Source organism: Vidua chalybeata, chromosome 9, assembly GCF_026979565.1.
Source record: "Vidua chalybeata isolate OUT-0048 chromosome 9, bVidCha1 merged haplotype, whole genome shotgun sequence".
Classification (NCBI taxonomy): Eukaryota; Metazoa; Chordata; class Aves; order Passeriformes; family Viduidae; genus Vidua; species Vidua chalybeata.
Genome location: NC_071538.1, coordinates 28,194,283 through 28,215,091, shown reverse-complemented (window position 1 = coordinate 28,215,091; position 20,809 = coordinate 28,194,283). Strand labels below are relative to the sequence as shown.

The following is a 20,809-nucleotide window of genomic DNA, read 5'->3' as shown; positions in this document are numbered from 1 at the left end:
CACTAAAACCCTCCAAGTACACCATAACCCATCCCAGCACCCCCAACACCCCTCAAACCTCCTCAGCACCCCCAAATTCATTTTAGCTCTCTCAGACCCCTCCCAGCATGCCCTAAAGACCCATTATCACCTCAAATCCCTTTGAGCACCCTCTGAAGTCTCTTTAGCCCCACTAAAACTCCTCCCAGTGTACCACATGCTATCCTAGCATCTCCAAACCCCCCCTCTAACCTCAACATCCCCGAAACCCTTTTTAGTTGTGCTTTAGCATCCACGAATCCCTCCCAGCACCCAGAAAAACCCCATTAGCACCCCCAAATGCATGCCAGCACCCGCTAAAACCCCTTCAGCACCACCAAAACTCCTCGTTACCCCCGCCCAAAACCATCCCAGCGCGCCCGGGGAGCGCGGCGCAGCCCCGCGCCGTGACTCTGCGGGCACCCGGGAGCATCAAAGCTCCAGAGAAGAGAAGCAGCGCCCATAAACTTGGGCGGTGATTGTGTGTAAAGCTCAATTTTCACATAAAACATAAGAAAGCTCCGCGTGCTCAGCGCGGAGAAAGCCGCACCCACACACCTCGCCCCGCCTGGGCCAACGTGAGGGCGGGGCCGCCGTGAGGGCCGGGGGGGCGTGGCCTACCAGCCACCCGGCCCCGCCCCCTCCGGCGGGGCGGGCCCACGTCGCTGCCATGGCAACGCGTCCGGCGTCGCCCCTAGTAGGCGGCGCGGCGACGTTGGCTCAGGCATTCGCGGCGGGCAGCCCGGGGCGCGCCGGCGGGGTCCTGCGGCGGGCGGCGGCGGCCGGAGCGGTGGCGGCCGGGCGAAGATGGCGGACGTGCTGAGCGTGCTGCGGCAGTACAACACGCAGAAGAAGGAGATCGTGGTCAAGGGCGACGAGGTGATCTTCGGAGAGTTCTCATGGCCCAAGAACGTCAAGACCAACTATGTCATCTGGGGGTGAGCGACGCGGCCGGGGCAAGGGGCGGGTGGGGGGAGAAGTTGCCCCGAAGTTGCGCCCGTGCAGCGGGGACGGGAGTGCCGCCGTCCTTGGCGCCCCCGGCGCTCCGCGGGTAGCGAGGGGGACGGGGCCGGGCGGGCTGGTGCCGCCCCCCGCAGGGCCTCGGCGCCCCGGCGCCCTGCCCGGCTGTCCCGTGGGCGATCCCTGTCCCCTGGCAGCCCGGCCGGGCGGGGAGCGCTCGCCGCTCCCTTCGGGAACGTTCCCGGGTGCTGCCCTGGGCCGGGAGAGCCGCGCAGCCGGGGCCGGGCCGTTCCTCGGCTCTCGGCGCTCCTGTCCGTGCCGCCCGCGGGGCCCGTCCTGCAGACTCATGCGATGAGATGGCAGCAGGCAGCTTCTCCCAAGTTTTTCCGGGTGTTCGGTGAAAAAGACGCGTTATGTTGTTGCTCGGACAACGCTCTCAGGCACACGGTGGGGTATTTTGCGGGGAGCCAGGAGTTGCAATCGGTGATCCCGATGGTCTGTGATTGTATTGCCTTGGGTTGTCGGGACTGCTGCTCGTCTCCTGGAGCTTTGAGGCACCAGGAGGAAGCCAGCGAGGCCCGGCCCGACGCTCCCTCTGATGAGCTGTGCAGGTGCTCTGCCCCCACCTGAGGCCTCTTCCTGGGCAGGACCTAGTGCTGGCTGTTTCCTAGTTGGTCTTATCGTAATAAACCAGTAGAGAGAGTGTTTATGTGGCTTAAATGATTGTAGTAGATAAGATGCCTGGTTTTAGAAAGCCTCTAGTAAATGGGGGGTTTTACCTGTTGAATTTCCTAGTAGAGCATGGATTGCTTATATTGCAAAGGAGTTTTTTGTTTGCCTTTCCTCAGAATTTAGCAGCTGCTTGCTTCTTAGTGTCCTCACTAGAAGCGTTCCAATGAGTCTTTTTCAAATGTAAGAGGGAAAAATGCTTCTTGCTAAAGCTCAGGTACTGATCAAAGAGGGCATGTTATCCTGTGAACCTTTGTGGAAAAGCAGAAGTACCTGCAGATTTCTCACAAAACCCTGAACTTGTAGTTAATTCTGACCAGGATTTTTTTTTTCTCATAATTATGACATGATTATTACTAGCCTTAGATTGAGAGAGAGAAAGGAAATAAGCCTACTTGCTTATCTTCAGTTGTAGGTGGACTTTTCATAGCTTATTTTACTTTGTTCCTTATATATTACTAGAAATCTGCTTTTTCATTACCTGTTTTAAGCTTTCAGAAACTAATTTTGGAGTGATTTGTGCTTCCTGCCTGAGTGGGGGATACTGGTGTGTGGACTTAAGAGGAAGACAAATATTTGGATAAGCAGTTAGAAGTCTTGGCTGTATTTTTGCTGGGCAATGTGTAGACAGATGTGGTGATTTCCTTGCTACAAGTTGCTTTTCCCAAGTGGTAACAAGTAGTGGTTAAGCAGACAAACAAGTTTCATTGCCCTTCTGCAGGGAACAAGAAACTGATATGCCAGCCCTATCCTATTGCTCAGGAGAGCTTGGATTAGACTCAGAAATTGTTACCAAAAGCCTAAAAGCAGCTGGAGAGCAAAATTTGCTGTGTACAGCCAGGCAGCTTTATCTTCCTGGTCAAGAAGGATGTGTGGGTGGACAGAGGATTCTCTGAGCACAGCAGCAGCAGCTCCTGTCAGAGCTGTGAGTGCTCACCTCCTGGGTATGTGTGTGGTGGCATTTGAGGGGTTTTGTTCTTTGGATTGTTTGAAGTGAATTAGTTAATCTTGGTTTAGGCCAGTGGCTTTTGCATTTTTGATAGGATCAGACTGCTCTCAGTTCACAGCATTTCTTGTCAACCACTGTGGCATTTTGCATGTCTCAGCTTTAAATTGAAGACACCGTAAAAATGAGACCAGTTCTGCAAGCCATGCTCAGTAGCTTGAACACCACACTTCAAGAGCTGCTAATTTAGGTAATTGCTACACTCAGGAGGGACATTTTCAAAAACTGTCAAGATTCAAACCCTTTTATATTCAGGTCACTTGACAGGATCCAAATTATGCTTGCACTGAGCAGGTGTTGGTGGCTTAATCTTTCACAGAACAAACCTTGAGTTCTGTTTTAGATGTCCCCAGCACGGTTGCTGTAATTGCATCTCCAGCCTGAAGAGAGTAATGCTAGGCTGAAGAGCAGCAGTGGCATTTGTCCCTGCTAGAATTAGAAGTAGTCCCAGGAGACATTTAGCTGTGGCTCCTCGAGCAGCTTAGCTGGCAGAAGTCAGCAGTGCTGCCCTGCATTGCCTTCTCTCTCTACTAGCACAAGTGTCACCCAAACAGGGAATTGGGCTGAGGAATCAAGCCAAGTTAAAGGTAACCTGGAGGAAAAAAAAAAAAGTGTGTGTGTGTGGGGGAAGCAACTTTAATCCAGTTTAGTTTCCAGATAATAATTATAGGGATGCTCCTGCTGGCACATGAAAAAGGCTAGGTGGTCGGAGATGAAGTGGTTTGTGTGTTTTGACCTATGGGTCTTGAAGAGTAATGAATGAATCTGTTTCAAAACCAAAAGAAGGAATCAATCTACCAGAGAAATTGATTGTTTTGCTTGCCTAGCCAAGGGGCTTGGATATGCAGCTGAGTTTTCAAACAGTGAGCAGCTGGCCCTGGGTATTGTCAGTTGTGTGATACTCAGCATGCTTTGTCTTGTATATTTAAAGTTTTCTGCTTGGTTTTGTGGATGAGACACAGGTCCTTAGTACCTCTGTAAAACTACAGGCTTTGAAACAGGAAAGAGGAAATAAAGCTGTTTAAAATGAATAAATTCCTGGTGCCCATAGGTGGAAGGTGAATGGATGAGAAAGAAGTAAGTTTCTGGTGTTAAAAATGAGCAGTTGAAACTTACTCTCTCCTATTATATAAACATTTCCTCAATTTTTAAGCTGAAATTTATTTTGTAAGAGATGCAATTCTTCCTTATATTTTTGCTTTAATGATTGTCACTGGGTTTGTTGAGGTCTGCCTCCTATGATTTTAATTTTTTTCGTACGTAAATAATGCCATAACTGAATATGAAAAATAACAGAATAAATTTCTATTTCTACTTTAGATGTTTGTAAATTGAATGAGGCAAACTACCCTCAGATCTGCCTGTTTTTAGTTCTCTGTATATTTAGCAGGAGCACACACTGATGTTGAAATGTCAGTTTAGGCTTAGTTTTTCTCCTTGTGTGCAGCTGCTTGTCCATCTGATGGTTTCCTATTAATGTGCAATATCTTGTCCTCCTAATAAAACATCCTCTTGGAGCCATAACGAGCATGGGGAATTCTTGTGTGTGTGGTTGAAGTGATGAAGTACCAGCTGTGCCCTGCTGAGCTTTGGCAATGTCTGTGCCTTTGTAACACTGTATTGTTTCAATTAATAGATAATGGCTCAGTATTTGTTTGTTTTTATATCTTGTCATTTCTTGCTAAATATTGTAAAGTTTGAGTAGATGACCAGCTGGACTTTACTATCGTGCTCAGTGCAAATGACACACTTCAAAGAAAGAATGAGTGATTCTGAACTAAGACAATCTAAAGTGTTTGTTTTAAAATGAAGTGACAGCTGTATCATGTGACATCATGGCTTTGCTTCAGAGCCAGGCCTGATGGAGGAAGCTTTTGTTTCTGCTAGTGCTTCCAGTGTGTTTAGATACCACCTTATCAAAGATCCTTACTGCTTTGCTGCTTGTTCAAACAGTTCCTTGCTAGGAATCCAGTGCTGGTGGCTGCCTGGAGTTGTGAAGCCAAGTTTTAACTTCTTAGCAGTTGAAAGAAAGATCCTGTGTGTCTACTCCCTTTCCTCTGCAGCAACAAAAAGTACAGGCACCCTCCACCTCATGCAGACCAAGTTTTTGGAAGGAAGGGACAGTGGTGAGAGAGACCCTTTATTCTACAGTTTTGGTATCCTGAATCCCTTTTCTCTGCATGTTATTCTTACATTGGTTTTCTCAGGCATCATTGTGAAGGTGAGGTTTTGAACTTTACTGCTGATAATAAGTTCTGAACAGGTTATTGGGCACTCTTAGCTGATTGCAGAAAAGTAATGACAAAGCAGCAGGTGGCATTAAGTCCACAGTACTGAGAAAATAGACTTAGAAACTTCTGTTGGTTTAGTAGATTTTTATGTGGCTCTTTCAGGCTCCATACAGTTGTGACTGAGCATTTTTTGTTTCCTCTCCCTTCCCCCGGTGAGGTTGGCACTTCTGTGGTGTGTGTTTTGGTGCTGATGATGAGCCATGAGTAAAGCCACTGTACTTAGAGGGAAAACTCTTTTAATGAAAGGGTTTCTTCCTGAAACCTCTTGTTTGTTGAAAATTCTCTACCAGTCTTAAATTTATAGCTTTAGGCTGGTTTTGTGGTGGCTTCTCTTCCTCTGGCTTCAAGGTGAGCCAGCTGGTCAGGGACAAGGACTGGGCAATGTGGAGGAGCCCTGTCCTGCCTGCAGCTGGGGTTTGACACATCCCAAAGTGGGGGTGGGCAGTGGAATTGCTGCCCTTGCTGCTTTCCTGACTGCCAGGGCTGTTTCTCACAGCAGTGTGAGTGTTTAGGGAGTAGAGTTTTTTGAAACATGAACAGGCATTGCTTCCCCTACAAAATCTTGTAGTAACAGCATAATGGGTGAACGTGTGAGAGGGGGGAATTCTGTTCAATGTACGTGGAGCCAAGCTGGGCCAGGGATTTATTTGGCCTTGTTTGGTGTAGTTTCTTTGTTTTTTGTTTTTTTTTTTTTTTTGTGTGTGTGTGAATAGTTGCACAGAATAAGTTCCCTTTTAGTCTTAAAAGCTGTATCTTTGAAACAAGCTGTTTGAAAGCTGAGATTGTACTTGATGCTGTTGTGTCACTCTGATGTGGTCTGACTTCAGTATGGGAGCTCACTGTGATTTTGTGTCCTTCAGCATTTTACTGATTATTTTTGTGCAATTAGTTTGTAGTCACGCCTTATTTTAATCTTTGGGCACTGTTTTGAATCCTTTGCTCCCTAGACTTTGTGGAATTTATGTATCCCAAGTTCTCACTGTGCTTTCTCCAATGCTGAGACTTCTGGCCTGTTGTACCTGAGGATGATGTAATGCTTTATTTCATTTGCAGCTCAGTTCTGTTTGTCTGGCTGTCTCACATGTGATAGACAGTTCCTTTGATAATCAGAATAAATAATGTGAATGAGAGGGAATGTGTACTTATGATTTCCCAAGTCTTGCTTGTTTATTTTGCAACACATCCAGCTCTTATTTTGGATTACTTTGTGAAGGTTTTTTTAAATAATTCATTCAGTAATGAGGCTGCAAGAACTCATCTCCCTCACCTGTATTTTTTAGCACAATTGAGAGCTCACCAGTTTGGCAATAGCCTGATAATATTAACTGCTTACTTTTTCAACTGTCATCTGGAAAGAAAAGAGACCTTTTTTAAAAGAGGGTGTGCTTGAGACAGAGATGGAGAAGTTAAATGTTACAATCTTTTCCTGTGTTACAGGACAGGGAAAGAGGGCCAGCCCAGGGAATACTACACTTTGGATTCTATCTTGTTCCTGCTCAATAATGTGCACCTTTCCCATCCTGTGTATGTCCGTCGTGCTGCAGTAAGTAGACCATACAAAATGCGATTTTTATCTTGTGATAATGCATATGTGTGTAGTTATTTTCAGGGAATGATAATAGCATTTGTGTGTATGAATTTAGCTGGGGAAAGTGAAAATGATCTGCATTGGAGTGTGTATGATTGTTTAAAAACAATCACCTCTGCAGAAGGATCGCATGACAAGTCCTGTCAGGGTGGAGTATTTTTCTTGACAATTCACTTCCTAACAGATTACTCCTTCAAACCACCAAATTATGTTTACAGCAAGAGTTTGTCAGCCAATTCTTAACAGTAATGGCAGTATTTATCTTGATATTCTATGGACATAATTGTTTCCAGTACTAAACTATTTCAGGAATACTTTTGTCCATCTGTTGTGTGGAGTGATCCCAATCTAGGTGATCCTTTAGTACCTTAGATGGCAGGGATCTACAGAATGGAGAAAAGCAGAACAGCTTTGGAGTGGACTTGGAAGTAAGCAATCCAATTTAAAAAATTACTGGTTAAACCCTACAAATAAAGACAAAGGAATTTTAAAAACTCCTTTTAATTTCCCTGTTTTCTATGAGGCCACTCTTCATCTTTCCTTGTGCTCCATTGTTACCTGAGACAGCAGTGCTGTGTTGGAACAACACAACTGAGATGCATGATTTCTATGTATCAATACAGACTCCTGGCAGGGAAGTGTTTGTGTGTGTGATAAAAGCTAGTTCTTGATCTTATTTGCAAGTTTGAAGGGAAGGAGGGAAAAGGCTGCCCTCTCTCAGTTTTGTAGCAAACTTTTGTAAGTTTAATTTTGCATAGCTGAACATCCTCTAGGATGTGGTTGCACTTTAAGCTTGATAGTTAAACTTCCTTGGGTGGCAGGACATGTGGTCATGTCTTTGTGTGAATGAGTAGTTTTCAGTAAAAGTGAAAAATCTTCAGTGAGTCTCTGTGAGGGAAGAACAGTTTAATGTTACATCTGCTGTCTTTTCAGACTGAAAACATTCCTGTGGTAAGAAGACCTGATAGGAAAGACTTGCTTGCATACCTAAATGGGGAAACATGTGAGTGATGTGTTCTTTTGACTTGGACACACAGTGCTCTTTACTGCTTCATATTCATGGCACAAGTGAGGGGTAGGAGGGGAAGGTTGGGTAACAGTAGGCAGTTTGCATCTTAACTGAATGTGCTGAAACTTCTCAAACAAAGTTATTACTTCTTGCATTTTAATTGTGTTCTTAAACTGTTTTGCTTGGATAGGAGCTGCATTCCTACATGCATGTTGAGAGGTGAACTTTATTATTACTATTAACCTACTTTGGTTAATAATTATGTGTTAGACTGCTTAGCATTTATGTTTTTTCCTTCTCTAGACTATGGGAAACTTTCAGTAGTACATTCATCTTGAACTCAAGAAATGTGTGGGATGAAATCTTCAGTTTAATAAAATATATGGACTCACTGCTTTGTCAATCTGGCAGATTTGCCTAGCATTACATCATCTTGAATTTTTTTGTTAACAAAAATCAGAGAAAAGAGGTTTCTCTGAGAAAAAGAGAAGTATCACCTTTGTAAGTTTCTCTGTTTCATAGGTGGTCTTTAAATTTTAAGTATCTGGGAGTATGAGATTATTTCTGTAATATGATGAGTAAAATCACTTTATATGTATGTATTTTAAAGGGATCAGCAGGTTGTCTTTGTTTTTTTTTTAAACCTAGGCAAACCAGTAGATCTTGAGTCTAGATTAGATTCTAGAGTCTAATTCTCATTGTGGCTCTGTTTTCTTTTATGAGTGGTATATAGAGATCATAGAATCTCTATTCTATCCAAATCTTATTTTGGAATGGACCAGAAGAGGTCACCTGGTCCAATCCACTTTTCAGGGAAGGGCCAAATGGCCCTGAGCAACATGATTTAACTTTACATCCAGTCAGGTTCTGAGTATCTCCATTCCACTAGTCCCAGTGTTTGACCACCTTTGCTACCTAATATGCAGAATTTCCATTGTTGCACTTTATCTGTTGTCCTTCTTTCTTTTATACCCAAATATTATTGCAAATATTTCTGTTTAAACTGAATGTTCTGTTTGAGTGCAGCAACCTCATCAAGCATAGACAGAAGTGCTCCACTTGAAATTGGTCTTCAACGATCCACTCAAGGTACAGTTTAACTAAAAAATAATTTTGATGTTATTTTACAAAAATCTACTGCAATCTTGCATTTTTAATGTTCTCTTTTTCTTGTAGTTAAAAGAGCAGCAGATGAAATATTAGCAGAAGCAAAGAAACCAAGAATAGAGGTAATGACAGTGACTGTCATCAATACAAATTGGTGGTGGAGGTAAATTACGGTGTTCATCTGTTTTTGTAGGAATTCCATTGAGTTACCTCTCCTTTGTTGTATGGAGTTCTTCTTTTTTTGGGAATGGGAACTGGAAGGGGTTGCACTTGAAGAATTGTGCTTCTTGAGGAAACTTCCAATAGCTCTGCACTTAATGATAATGCCCACATCAAAAATCATTGGAAATAGAGATTGTCCTTGCAAATACTTTTGAATAGCTTTAATTCTAGCTGTATTTATATTTGAAAAGAGAATGCACAAGAATTTAAACATGACTGTTGCTTCCAGGATGAAGAGTGTGTGCGCCTCGACAAGGAGCGCTTGGCAGCTCGGCTGGAAGGGCACAAAGAGGGCATCGTGCAGACGGAGCAGATCAGGTGGGCTTGCTTTTCCTTAGGCCTAATGCTTAATTACAGCATTAATTGTTGAAAGTTGTGCTGTTCCAAGCAGCCAGTTTTACTTCTGTCCAGCAGCTCTCAGTGGAAATTTTCCTCTCTTTGATACTCTCAGTAATGTTTGAGGAGTCAGACCTTGAAACACAACAGTGCAGATTTGAGGCATTTATGAAATCCATAATTATAGATAACCATATGAAAAAGATGTATTTTGAATTATTTACTCCTATTTCTTATATAGGGGTACTTAAAAGGAAACTATAGGGGAAAAAATCTAATTGTGGCATGGTTAGAAAGCATAATAAAATTGTGTGATTTTGTATAAACTAATAATTTGGATGCTACCTTGAGTGTAGCATTACAACTTTGCAATGCTGCAGTGAGGATTACTATGTGTTGTTTGAATTAGTTTGTATTCTCTAGTTACCAGTGCTTTTGATGCTGAAACAACTACCCTTTTAAAAAAAGTACACATATTTACAGGCGGTGAGTTTCAACTCCATGCTAGACCCTGCAACAAGTAGCAACACAAAGAAGTTACTTCCCTTCCCCATAACATAGTTACAAAGGAGAATGCTTCACAGCCAGTACTTGCATTGATTTTTTCATGAATTCTCAAAGAAAAAACAGCCCCATGTAATAGTAAATTTGGTATGGACAGTTAGTATTGTGCAATTCAGTCTTTATCTTTTTTTCTTCAGCTCACCTGCAAAACAGCAGGGCTCACTGACATCCCAGTGCTGTGTTTACAATTAAAAACAAACACACATAGGTGTTGCACTCTTGGACTCGAGTGAGCTCTCTCAAACCCAGGTTAATGTGGACAAGGTTACCACCATCTGTTGTTTGCTGGCCTGCACAGTCTGAGAACTACCACATCTTCCAAGGGACCAAGTCCACATAACTGCACCTCAACCAAGGTTTAGAGTAATGCTTTGAAAGCCTCAGAGCAACCAAGGGTTGGTTGGCAAAATTGTAATCCACTAAAAATAACAGGGAACTGAAATTTGGATGTTGTTATAAATGAAGGTGTTAGTCCTGATGCTTTACATTTGGATTCTTTATTTTTGTTTGGTGTAGATAGGATTTTTGGATGGTCTGTGTTAGTACTGTGAGTCTTTTGTCTCAAATTGGATTCACATGCCCGAAACAGCAATGCCAAGCCTATATAATATTTCAGTGTATATATAAGGTGACTGTTTTGTGGTTTATAGCACAGCCTTAAACTTTGGCAGGATGAAGTTACTAATTCACAAATTCTTTCAGAAGAATTGTTTGTGCAATAATTCAGTCTCTACTGTTACTTTTGCTCATTTAGGTCCTTGTCTGAAGCTATGTCAGTGGAAAAAATTGCTGCTATCAAAGCCAAAATCATGGCAAAGAAAAGATCCACTATCAAAACTGATCTGGATGATGACATAACTGCTCTTAAACAGAGAAGTTTTGTTGATGCTGAAGTGGATGTAACTAGAGATATTGTCAGCAGGGAGAGAGTATGGAGGACAAGAACTACAATCTTACAAAGCACAGGCAAGGTAATGCTCTGGATATGAAGCTGGGTTTTATGATCCCTATGACAAACTGCATTTTTATTTTCTGTATCTAATTTGTTAATCAGAGATGACAGGGGGATTGTGCTCAGTGTTCCGTGGGTTTGCAGGACTGTTGGCACAATGACAGAAGAGTTTGTCCTTATAATGTTACAGTAAATCTAAATTGTATCATTTAAAAGATACTAAGTAATCACCTAATTCCTCTTAACCAAAGCTGCCTTGGGCCCTGCAGTGGGGAGGGCTCCATGAATGGATTGGAAACAGACCAAAGTGGGGAGTAATTGATAGAAAGAACAAAGCAGGTACATTAAAAGCCCAGAGGCCTTTATGTTGTGGAAAACACCAAAGAAGTAAGGAGGAAAAATGCTGGAATGAACAAAACCAGAAAGTGTTACCCTGAAGAGGTTTTTGTCCCTTGATGCTACTTTGGGCTGCACTTGGTTATGTGCTGTTCTAACATGGTTGCAAGCACAGCTGACAGCTTGCTCTCTTTGGACAGTGAGGCTTTCTTTATTGCAGAGCTACTTGGCACTAAATTTCTCAAGGAAGCAGTAAGTCAATTTCTAAAAGATTTCAAGGGTCTGTTTTTGTGAGATTATTGTCAAACTGCATCCTTTGCCTTCACTACTTCTTTTAAGTATTGTCACAGGAAAATAATGTTTAGAAGTAAATGAACTCCCAGTCTTCATTTGTCTTATTTTTAACAGTATTTTACATAGCTCTCAACTTCCCAGTATTGTCCCAGGGCATTAGTGGTAGAATAATTTAATTCATGAATTATGGGGTAATTACTGGGTGTGTGACACATTCCTGTGTGCCACCTACAGAGCGAGTGTTGCTTCTTTGAACCTCGGAGATTTGTAGCAGCCTCGCTGCTGAGAGCTGATAAATTGGTAAAAGCTTTGATGTTTTAGTCATTGGGAAGGTTTGTACTGAAAGAACTTGCATAGCTCTTCTTCCTTTTGTGAATCATTCATGGCATTCCTATCTCTACTTTTCTTCCAAGTGACATTACAAAGATAGTGGGGAAGAGATGAATATTTTTGTGTAGTATCCCTGTAGTAACAGTGAGATGAAGTAGTGACTTTAAACAGAACATGACATGGGGAGAAAGACAGGAAACAAGAGGTGAAGTTTGTTCTTGGACTCTAGCATGCAGTTACTGTGAGCAGCCTGATGAGTGTATGGGCATAACAGCAAATCTTCTATTTCGGTTTGTGCAGGGTTGCAGGAACATTCTTGATAGCTTGGACAGCAATCACCGAGTGTTAATGTTTATATTTTCCAACAAGTAGCAATGAAAGTAAGTAGATAGAGAAACATCACATGTTACTGAGGGCTGTGATTTACCACAGAACAGCTCAGGTTTTTAATTTGTTCTTTGGTTGGGAGGGTATTTTGGTGTGTGTTTGTTTTTTGTTTTTTTTTTTTTCCTTTTTTTTCTCTATTTCAAGAACCTTTGTAAAAACCTTCTTGAAAGTTGTGAAGAAACTCAGATATATTGTCTCAGGCAAACAATTTCTTCCCTTCTTCCCTGTTCCTCTTAAGAATTTTGATCAGGGAAGCATGATACTGCTCTGCAAATGCTGTTTTGACTCTTCTATATGATACTTGAATTGCTGATGTGCCTGATAATTCTTTTTATTGTAAATTTTCACTATCTGCTTAGTATGGGCTTATCTGCAGTCTCTTGAATCCTTCTGGAGTATTTAAAAGCAAAATTGAGTTCAGCAGTGCATGCCTTTTTAATATCTGAATTCGTTTGGAACTCCTGGGTGAATGGTAGCAAACAGTGAGCACTCCTAAATGTAAATTTTGTTTTTTCTTTGCAAAAATTGCTTCAGTTCAAGGCTGCTTCTGAGGCTCTTTTCCACAGGGAAACACTTCTCTGTGTGTAAGTTTTCCCAGTGTTCTCTGTAATGAACTAAGATGCAGAAACAGCTTAAGATGCAAAAAGTACACAAAAGTAAAAGGCCATAGTAGGCCACAGTAAAAAAAAAAAATCTCTTGACCTTTTCAGCTTACTGACAGGTTTCCTCTGGTTTTGATATATTTGAAGAAAATATTGATTCCTCCAGCAATATGCTCCTCCAAATTCTTCATAGATGCCAAAAATATTAACTGCATTTCTGAAGCATTTACTGTTTCTCCTTTTGGATACACTTCCCAATTCTGAAGTTTGCTTTATACAACTGTTCTAGGATGTTTTTTAAGTCTCTGGTGATGTAGTGTTCTTTTTTAACATTTGAAGTTCTCATGATACTTGCATTCTGTCCTTTAACCTGCTGCTTTTATTGCCAGCATCTTCACTGTCACAAATCTCCCCTTGCTGGAATTACAGTGATAGATTTTTTTTCCTGGCTGTGAGGTTTTTTTTTTTTTTTTGGTTTATGAAAATGTAATTTGAGTGCATTGATACTCCTGTTGTAGAAGGTGCTTCAGCAGCTGTGTCATTGCCAGTTTATTTGACCCTTAAGATTTCTGTAATGCATCACACAAGGTCCCTTGTCTGTATGACCTCTCTGTTACCCTCTTTTGATCAGATGTTGCATTGATCCCTGGATGTCTTTTTACTGATTTCTGTGAGATTCCTATTGTTTGTAAAACCAGACATTTCAGTTCACCTGTCCTCTTTTGGTTTTAACATTTCTACATTTGCATTTATCTGCTTGCTTATTGTTATGTTTTGCTTAAATTTTTTTGAGTTATTATTCCATAGTTTTCTGTATGGTTAATATGTAGTTCTACCTCTTTTGGAAAGTCAGTGTTTGATTTAATTCCTAGTAGATGAGTCATCCTGCTCTTTCTGTTTGAAATATTTGGTGGCTTTCCCTAAGTCTGTAGTGTAATCTTCTAGATTTTTATCAATAATGTGGCATTTTTATGTGATCACTTTTCAGAACCAAATTGCATCTGTTTAGTATAAGGAATTTTTTTTTTCTTTCTCATAGTAGCTTAATTTTAGAACTCTTAACAGTATATATTGTTTAAAGGAATTTAATTTCAGGAAGAGTTTTGAATCCATATATAGATTATTTACTATCATAAGTGTTTAAAATTTTAAGTTTTGCATCAGTGCTCTGCACAGGTTTCAGTTGTGTGCATGTTTTTAGATAAATGGGAGGCTGTTTTATAAAACAAACCATGGAACACCTAGAAAAAAAATATTTTCATACTGAAATTGATTCTTTCCTTTCACATCCTTCCTCTAGCTTTCTTTCCTAAAAGTCCTTTTGTTTTTATGATCTTCTGTAGCAGGCAACAGCAATCTTTTCGGAAGGAAAAACCTCCTCATTTTATCTCTTCTGTAAATGTATTTGGCACTTGAATTTTTCCCGTGGGAACAAATTAAAGTAGCATTCACAGGTATATTTGGAGAGTGTGTTTTTGTCTGCACCTGCTGGTGTACTTGATTTATATTTCCTTATTTATTTTTAATCTCCCAGATTGCTCAGAACTATTTCTTAGATAAGCAGCAAGGTAACTGGGTTGGCTGTGTTGAGCATGCTCTACTCGTGTGCAGAGAAATCTTAAAGCTGGGATCTTGGAAATGCACTAATACTGGCCCTGTGAATTTGTAACTTTTTGAAGTGAACCAGTGTTCTGATATGAGCAGCTCTGAGCATTTTGGATGTTCTTTAAAAAAAGGAAAAAAATCTTTCATCCTTTTCTTTGTAGAGTGTGGTGTGTTGACCTTGGTTAGATGGATGACAGGTGCCCACCAAGCTGCTTCCCTCCTCGGCAGGATGGCTGGGAGAAAACAACATGCAAAAAAAAGTGTGGTTGAAGATAAAGGCGGTTTATTAAAAACAAAGAATGTGTGGGGAAGCAAAGGAGGACAAAAGATCTATTCTCTGCTTCCCATCAGCAGGAAATCTCTAGGCACTTCCTGGGGAACTGGGCTTGGGTACGTTTAGGAGCTGCTCCAGAAGACAAATATTGTAACAAGAAATGCCCTCCTCCTTCTTTCTCTTAGCTTTTACTGCTGAGCAGATGGGGAATATCCCTGGAGTCAGCTGTCCTGGCTGGCTGTCCTCTCAAGATCCTGCCCAGCCCCAGCTGACAGGTGAGGAGGCTGCCTTGGTGCTGGGTCAGCACTGCTCAGCAGCAGCCAAAACACTGGGCTCTTATCAGCACCTCTCTGGCTGCAAGGCACAGTGCAGCACTACCAGGGCACTAGGACAGAAGTAACTCCACCTCAACCACACCCAGTTCATGGGAAAATGCTACACTTTATTGCTAAAACTTTAAATTTTGGCCAGCATTCTTCAGTTATCTTTTGTTACAGTTGCAAGTATATGAGACTTATATTTTCTCAAGTGAACTCTAACCTTCTGTACAAGGAAATAACATAATCCAGCCTGTCGAAGATATGGGAAGTCTTAAAGGCTATAGCACGTAACCTTTCTAAATCTCTTCAGCTGAGAAGTGAACAGTAGCTGCACACTCCTGATGTAAGTGCATTGTCCAGGCAGACACATTTCCCCATCTGTCAGCAGCTGGCCCAGCTGCTGCTTTGGTGGATTTCTCAGCTTTTAGCATATCTGTAAATATCTTCTCCTCCCTGAGCCTTGTGTAAATCTTTTGAAGATATTGCCAGGCACTATATGGCAATGAGTGACCTGTATGACATCTTAACATGACTGCCTGCCTGGAGACAGTCCAGGGAAAAGCACTGAAGTAGAACCATATAAGTTGGACAGGAGAAATTGGCATTTCAGGTGTACATAGTTCTAATGGAGCTAGGTGTGTATCAAATCTAAGAATGATGGGATGTGGGCTCTTTCTGCAGGTAACTGGTTATAATGGAAAAGCTATAAAGACTTGGTATGGGATCAGAGTTAGGTGGAGCTGAGTCTCTGTAGTTTCCTAACCTTTACATCATGAAATTGTATCTTTTTGTAAGTGTAACCTTGTTCCTTTAAGTGTATATTACTTACAAGGTCAAGGTTGAAATGTTGAAGCAATGGTCTGTTTTTTTTTCTTGCTGTTGCGTCACTGCTGCAGACTGGTGAATTGGATCCTCTTGCAGTCTGGGTAGTTATACTTTCCCTGCTTAATATATACAAAAAAACTAAGAAAATATTCTAAATTACATCTTTTTTAATATAAAATTGTTCTTTTTTTTTCTAATAAGGTATGAACTAAGCCTGAATAAAATAAAATATTTTCCTGCCTTGATCCTTATATATCCTCTGTTCTTATGTGAAAGACTTAGACTGGGCTATCCAGCACATTTTCTTCAGTTTTGTGTTGAAAGCCTAGATATCTTGTACTGTATAGCAAGTAATTTGATTAAATAAACAACTTTGTTTTTAAGCCTTCATAGATTTTCAGCTTTCATATCTTTAGTTATTGCAGCCCCCTTGTAATGTACTAGTTATCTGTACTTTCCCTAAGAAAAGTTACTTGATGACCAGCGTGTTGTTATCCATGGCACAAGATGTTAATACAGAAGGGAATCAAGCTCTAGTTTAATTTTATACCTCTTGACTGTGAGTTTTATGTATTAAATTTCATAATTTTGATTTATATTTCCCCATTGTGCCACCCCCAGCTTCTGGGTATTTTTGTGTGCATGGTGAGAGAAGACCAGAACTGAGTAGGATGATTGGAGTTTATACCTGACCTAGCTAGAGGGATTGGCATTTTCCTGCTGTGTGGCATTTACCTTGAATGTAACCCACAATTGCAAATTTGTCTAATACAGCATCTGAATTATTCCAGAATGTTATTTTGTAGTCTTCTGTATTCTTGTACACAAGTATTAAAGAGCAGAACTGTTTTTTTTTGTGTATGTAGCTGATTTTTGTGCTGGTCATGGTTTTTAGTTTTGTGTTACCACCTGCAAAATATTACTATTGCAGTTAGTACTTGCATATTTTAATTTTAAAATTAATATATTTTCTTTATAGGTTTGATCCTTTTCGTAGGAACTACTGTATTTGACGTAAATTTGAGAAATCATGTTTTCAGTTCCTTTCAGCTCTCATATTTTTGTTCTGATGAATCTTGACCATTCTTACTAGTGAAGTCACCTGTGAGGAGGTTAATACTGCAGTTGTAATTAAAGTTTCAATAATTTAACTAGCTGGAAAAACAATTTTGAAGCAAGATTAATAGTATTTTAATCACTTTAGACAACTAAGAGGTCTGAGAGTAAAATTTTGCTTATTTTAAAAGAATTTAATTGTAAAAGCATCTTTCTTTGGGCTCTAGGTGGCAGAATTGTCTCACGTTAGTGATGTTCACAGCAGTGAGACTTTAATAGCAAATTGAAAAAGGAAAGGTGTGCCAGGCTAAGAGCAGCCAGTGTCCTCATCAGTCCTTCAGGTGGAGCAGGAGGCTGGCTTTGGACTGGCTGTGCACAAATGTCATGGTACAGCTTGAGTGCCCAAACTCCAGTTGATGCAGGACTGGCTTCCTTAGGAAAACTAGGCACATTAATTTATTGCTAACAGGCACTACTGCAAACATTTTGAATGTAGCATGTAAGGGAAAGATGGGCCCGATTTTAAAAATAGTATTTACATTGAGCAATAATAAATCTTGTCTATATGTGCCTTGAATTTGACCAAAAATCTGTAGAAAAAAGCATTATGCTTCCTGAAAGAATATTTAGGTCAGCTATAAAGTAATTGCTTAAAAACATAACTATAAAAAAATGTATTTCCATATGCTGCATTCATAGGAGAAATAAACTAGGATTATGTATCAAGGGGTTTGGGATTTTTGAGATTTTATGCTGTACTGTATCTTCAAGCTGTTACAGTGTTGTTGCTGTTTCACACTTCTGAATTAACATTTCAAATTAAATGTTTCAGTTGTCTTTCATATAATATTCTTGCTATAAAAATTTAGTGAAGATTACATAGAGCAAGTGAAAATTGTACCTTTTTACTGAACACATGGTCCACAAATATACAGGGAGCATAGTCCTCAGCTCTACAGACAGCAGATATACTCACAGCTATGTTTTCAGTTCAGCTTTAGGAATACACAGTTCACTTCTTGAGTAGAACACAAAGAAATGCCCAGATTAACTTTTTGTGGAAGGAGTGTCTGATTTTTATTTTTTCCCCCAACAGTTAGTAACAAGTTCAATTTTTATCAACCTTCTTTATAGGCTTCCTAATCTGAAGCTTGACAAAATCATGTGCTCTTAGTTGTTTAGCAATATAAATTCCAGGAGTGTAATGTGAAGTTCTTAAACTACCGTTGTCCTGAAAGCAGGATCACAAACACCTATTTATTCAGGTGGTTAACCTACAATCTCCTGTGTGGCAGTGTGCTTGTTGTGTGCCCCAGCATGGCTTGTCTAGCTCCAAAGTGTGCAGAGAGCAGTTTGAGAGGTACTGTGAGTCCCTGCAGTTGGAAGTTACAAGAGCAGGGAGGAGAGAAAATCAACTTCAAACTTGGTGAACAGTTTGCAAATTGAAGATACATATTCTGAAGGCATAGAAGAGTGATGCCTTAAATGATTTGTTACTTTTTGATTTGAATTTGAAATTTAAATATATGCTTTAATTTTAGATGTGCAAAATATTTTCTTTTAAATATACAGTTTATCACTTCATGTTCCTTATGAGCAGTGTTTTAATTTCTGCTGTGCTTTTATGAGGCCATCTCAGTGCTGTTTTCATTTTTCTTGTCATGCCATATATAGGAATTACTGAAAATGTGTGATAGGAATATTGCCTTTTTGGCACAGCATCATGCCTTTCATCATGCCAATGGCTGTAAAGGATTTAGCAGTATGTCTCAGCATATCAAGCAAATGTGTAAAGAAATGTAGTTGGGGCTCAATTCTTCCTTCTCTAGTCCTGCTCTAAGTCTGGACAATGTTTACAGCATTCTGCAGCTCTTGATTTTCCTGGGATGCATGTCCAAGAAACCCTTACTGTCAGTTCAAATAAGTGTTTTTTTTAAATTTATATGTTTTTCCTTAGGCTCCTCTTTCTCTGCAGTGAAACACCAGAGTGTAAATCTGATTAAAAATTGGTTACAACTTAGCTATAGGAAAGTTTTGAAGCACTGTAAGCCATATTGTTTAACAAGCTATATACTTCTAGTTTTACATGTTAGATTTAAGGTTTTATTTTTGTCTGATGATAGAGATGAAGTATACTTTTCTTCAGTTATTTTTCCTCTACCATTGTTTTCAATGAAGCTGAAACCAATGTTTATCCTTGATGATCTCTATTAGAAAAGTATTTATTTTTGCTAGCATGATAAAGCTGCTGTAATGACTAGAAGTCTTTGCTAATGAGAATTAGAGTTATGGTGGGCTACAGAAATTAAAGACTGCAATTTTTTAGACTAAACTGTGATATATTGTGATGGAAGTATTTTTATTACAAAAGAAATTTAGTTAGTGATGTGACTTCATTAAGCCTTCCTCATCAGAGCAGTCTGATCTGACTGGCCCTGGGATTTCTCCACAAACATCCTGGCATTAAATCACCACCAGTGATGGTAACTTGATTTGGTGTATGTTAGTCACTGTGTTGGCAGGGGATTGAGCATCTGTGCAGGGAAACAAATATTTTGATGTTTGGGGTTCTTTTCCATTTTCTTTTCTGCTCTGTCCCTCAGGACAGAAGTTTTTGGTAGTAGAAATGCTGCACTTGATTATTAAGTTTAACTATATCTAGGGCAGAAGCTAATGGATATTCATACTCTGATCTCTGAAGGGAGGAACAATGAAAACCTAGCAGTCTTCAACTCTGCAGGGCTTTACAAATGAGCAGGTACATGCAGTGGACTTCCTGCTCAATCATTTTTCTGTCACAGTAATATAATCCCATATCCCTGACCAAGCCAGTGACCAGCAAGAAGATGATGTTAGTTTGAGTGCTTGTTAAAACACTTCTGGTTTTCTCCCCTTCCAAACAGCCATTAGTTGTGGCCCTGGGGGACTTGCATTTTCATGCTGTGGAAAAAAGACATCAGCAAGAACACTTCTGATTCCATGCTTATTAGTGGCTTGTTTTCAGCAGATGGGAGAAACAACCTTGTGGGGTTTTTTACCTGAGTTTGGTCCAGGATGTGCAATTTAAGGCTATTAAAGTCCCATGTGTTTAAAGGCCTTGGAAAAGCTCATCATTTGAAGTTCCAACTCCCTTGAAGACTATATTAACTGTAGGTTTTATGAATAAAATACGGATGTGAATGTTGGTTGTAACTTCCTTCTGACTGGGAGATTTGGCTTCTGCATGGCAAATCACTCTTAAAACATTGCTCCTGTTGTTAATTAGTTCCTCCTTGTATGTTTCAGAAGATGGAGTAGCCTTGTTTCTTTGAGACAGTGTGTGATAAAGCACAGCAATCACAAGAATTTTGATTGATATGATGCCCAGCCCACGATTTGGGAGAAATCTGAATTTCCAGTAAAAGCTTGTAGTTTAGACTTTGAGTATCCTTTTATAATTGATATGTGCATGGCTTGCAGCTCTTGCAAGTTTTTTTTTTTTCCCCCCTGGGATTTTTCTGACTGAAAAGAACTCTAAATACAGTTTTGTGTGAGTTCTTTCAGACTTTGTCAAAAGAACTGGGTTTGCTCAGGGGATGGCTTTGCCTTTATAAGTGGTTTCTGGTGGTTTTCCAGTTCCTGCCCTTGGTGGCTTGCAGTGGATTGACAAAATGTTCACTGAGGTCAAGTGAGCAGGCTTAGGGAAGCTTTGCAGTACAACTCTAAGTGATTTCTACAAAATTCACCCCAGAAGTCTTTGTTTTGTAATTCATGTTTTAGTTTCATGATACCAGTGGTGTTAACACCACTTCAGTGTTAATATACAATACTCTGGAACAGTGTTAGCATTTTGTGAATATTTTATATTATTCTGAACCAGTAAAAAAAAAAACAAAAACACTGTTTTCCCTAATTGATAAAAAGGTTTATTTTACTGATGAATCATTGCCGATATTAGTAGCGGACATTGTGTACAATTAACTCTGTACCTTAGAGGTTACAAGTGCTTTGAGAGGAGT

The 20,809-nt window shown here is 40.3% G+C and overlaps 1 protein-coding gene across 1 annotated transcript in view; it reads left to right on the top strand.

The window, feature by feature from the left end:
* The first annotated feature begins 790 nt into the window (after positions 1–790).
* CDC73 (cell division cycle 73) overlaps positions 791–20,809 on the top strand; it is a 102,249-nt gene continuing 82,230 nt past the window's right edge. The window contains exons 1-7 of the mRNA XM_053950095.1: positions 791–956; positions 6,442–6,547; positions 7,526–7,595; positions 8,628–8,690; positions 8,778–8,830; positions 9,160–9,248; positions 10,585–10,801. Coding sequence (XP_053806070.1) covers positions 826–956; positions 6,442–6,547; positions 7,526–7,595; positions 8,628–8,690; positions 8,778–8,830; positions 9,160–9,248; positions 10,585–10,801 — 729 coding nt within the window. The 5' untranslated portion in view covers positions 791–825. The remainder of the gene's footprint in view (positions 957–6,441; positions 6,548–7,525; positions 7,596–8,627; positions 8,691–8,777; positions 8,831–9,159; positions 9,249–10,584; positions 10,802–20,809) is intronic.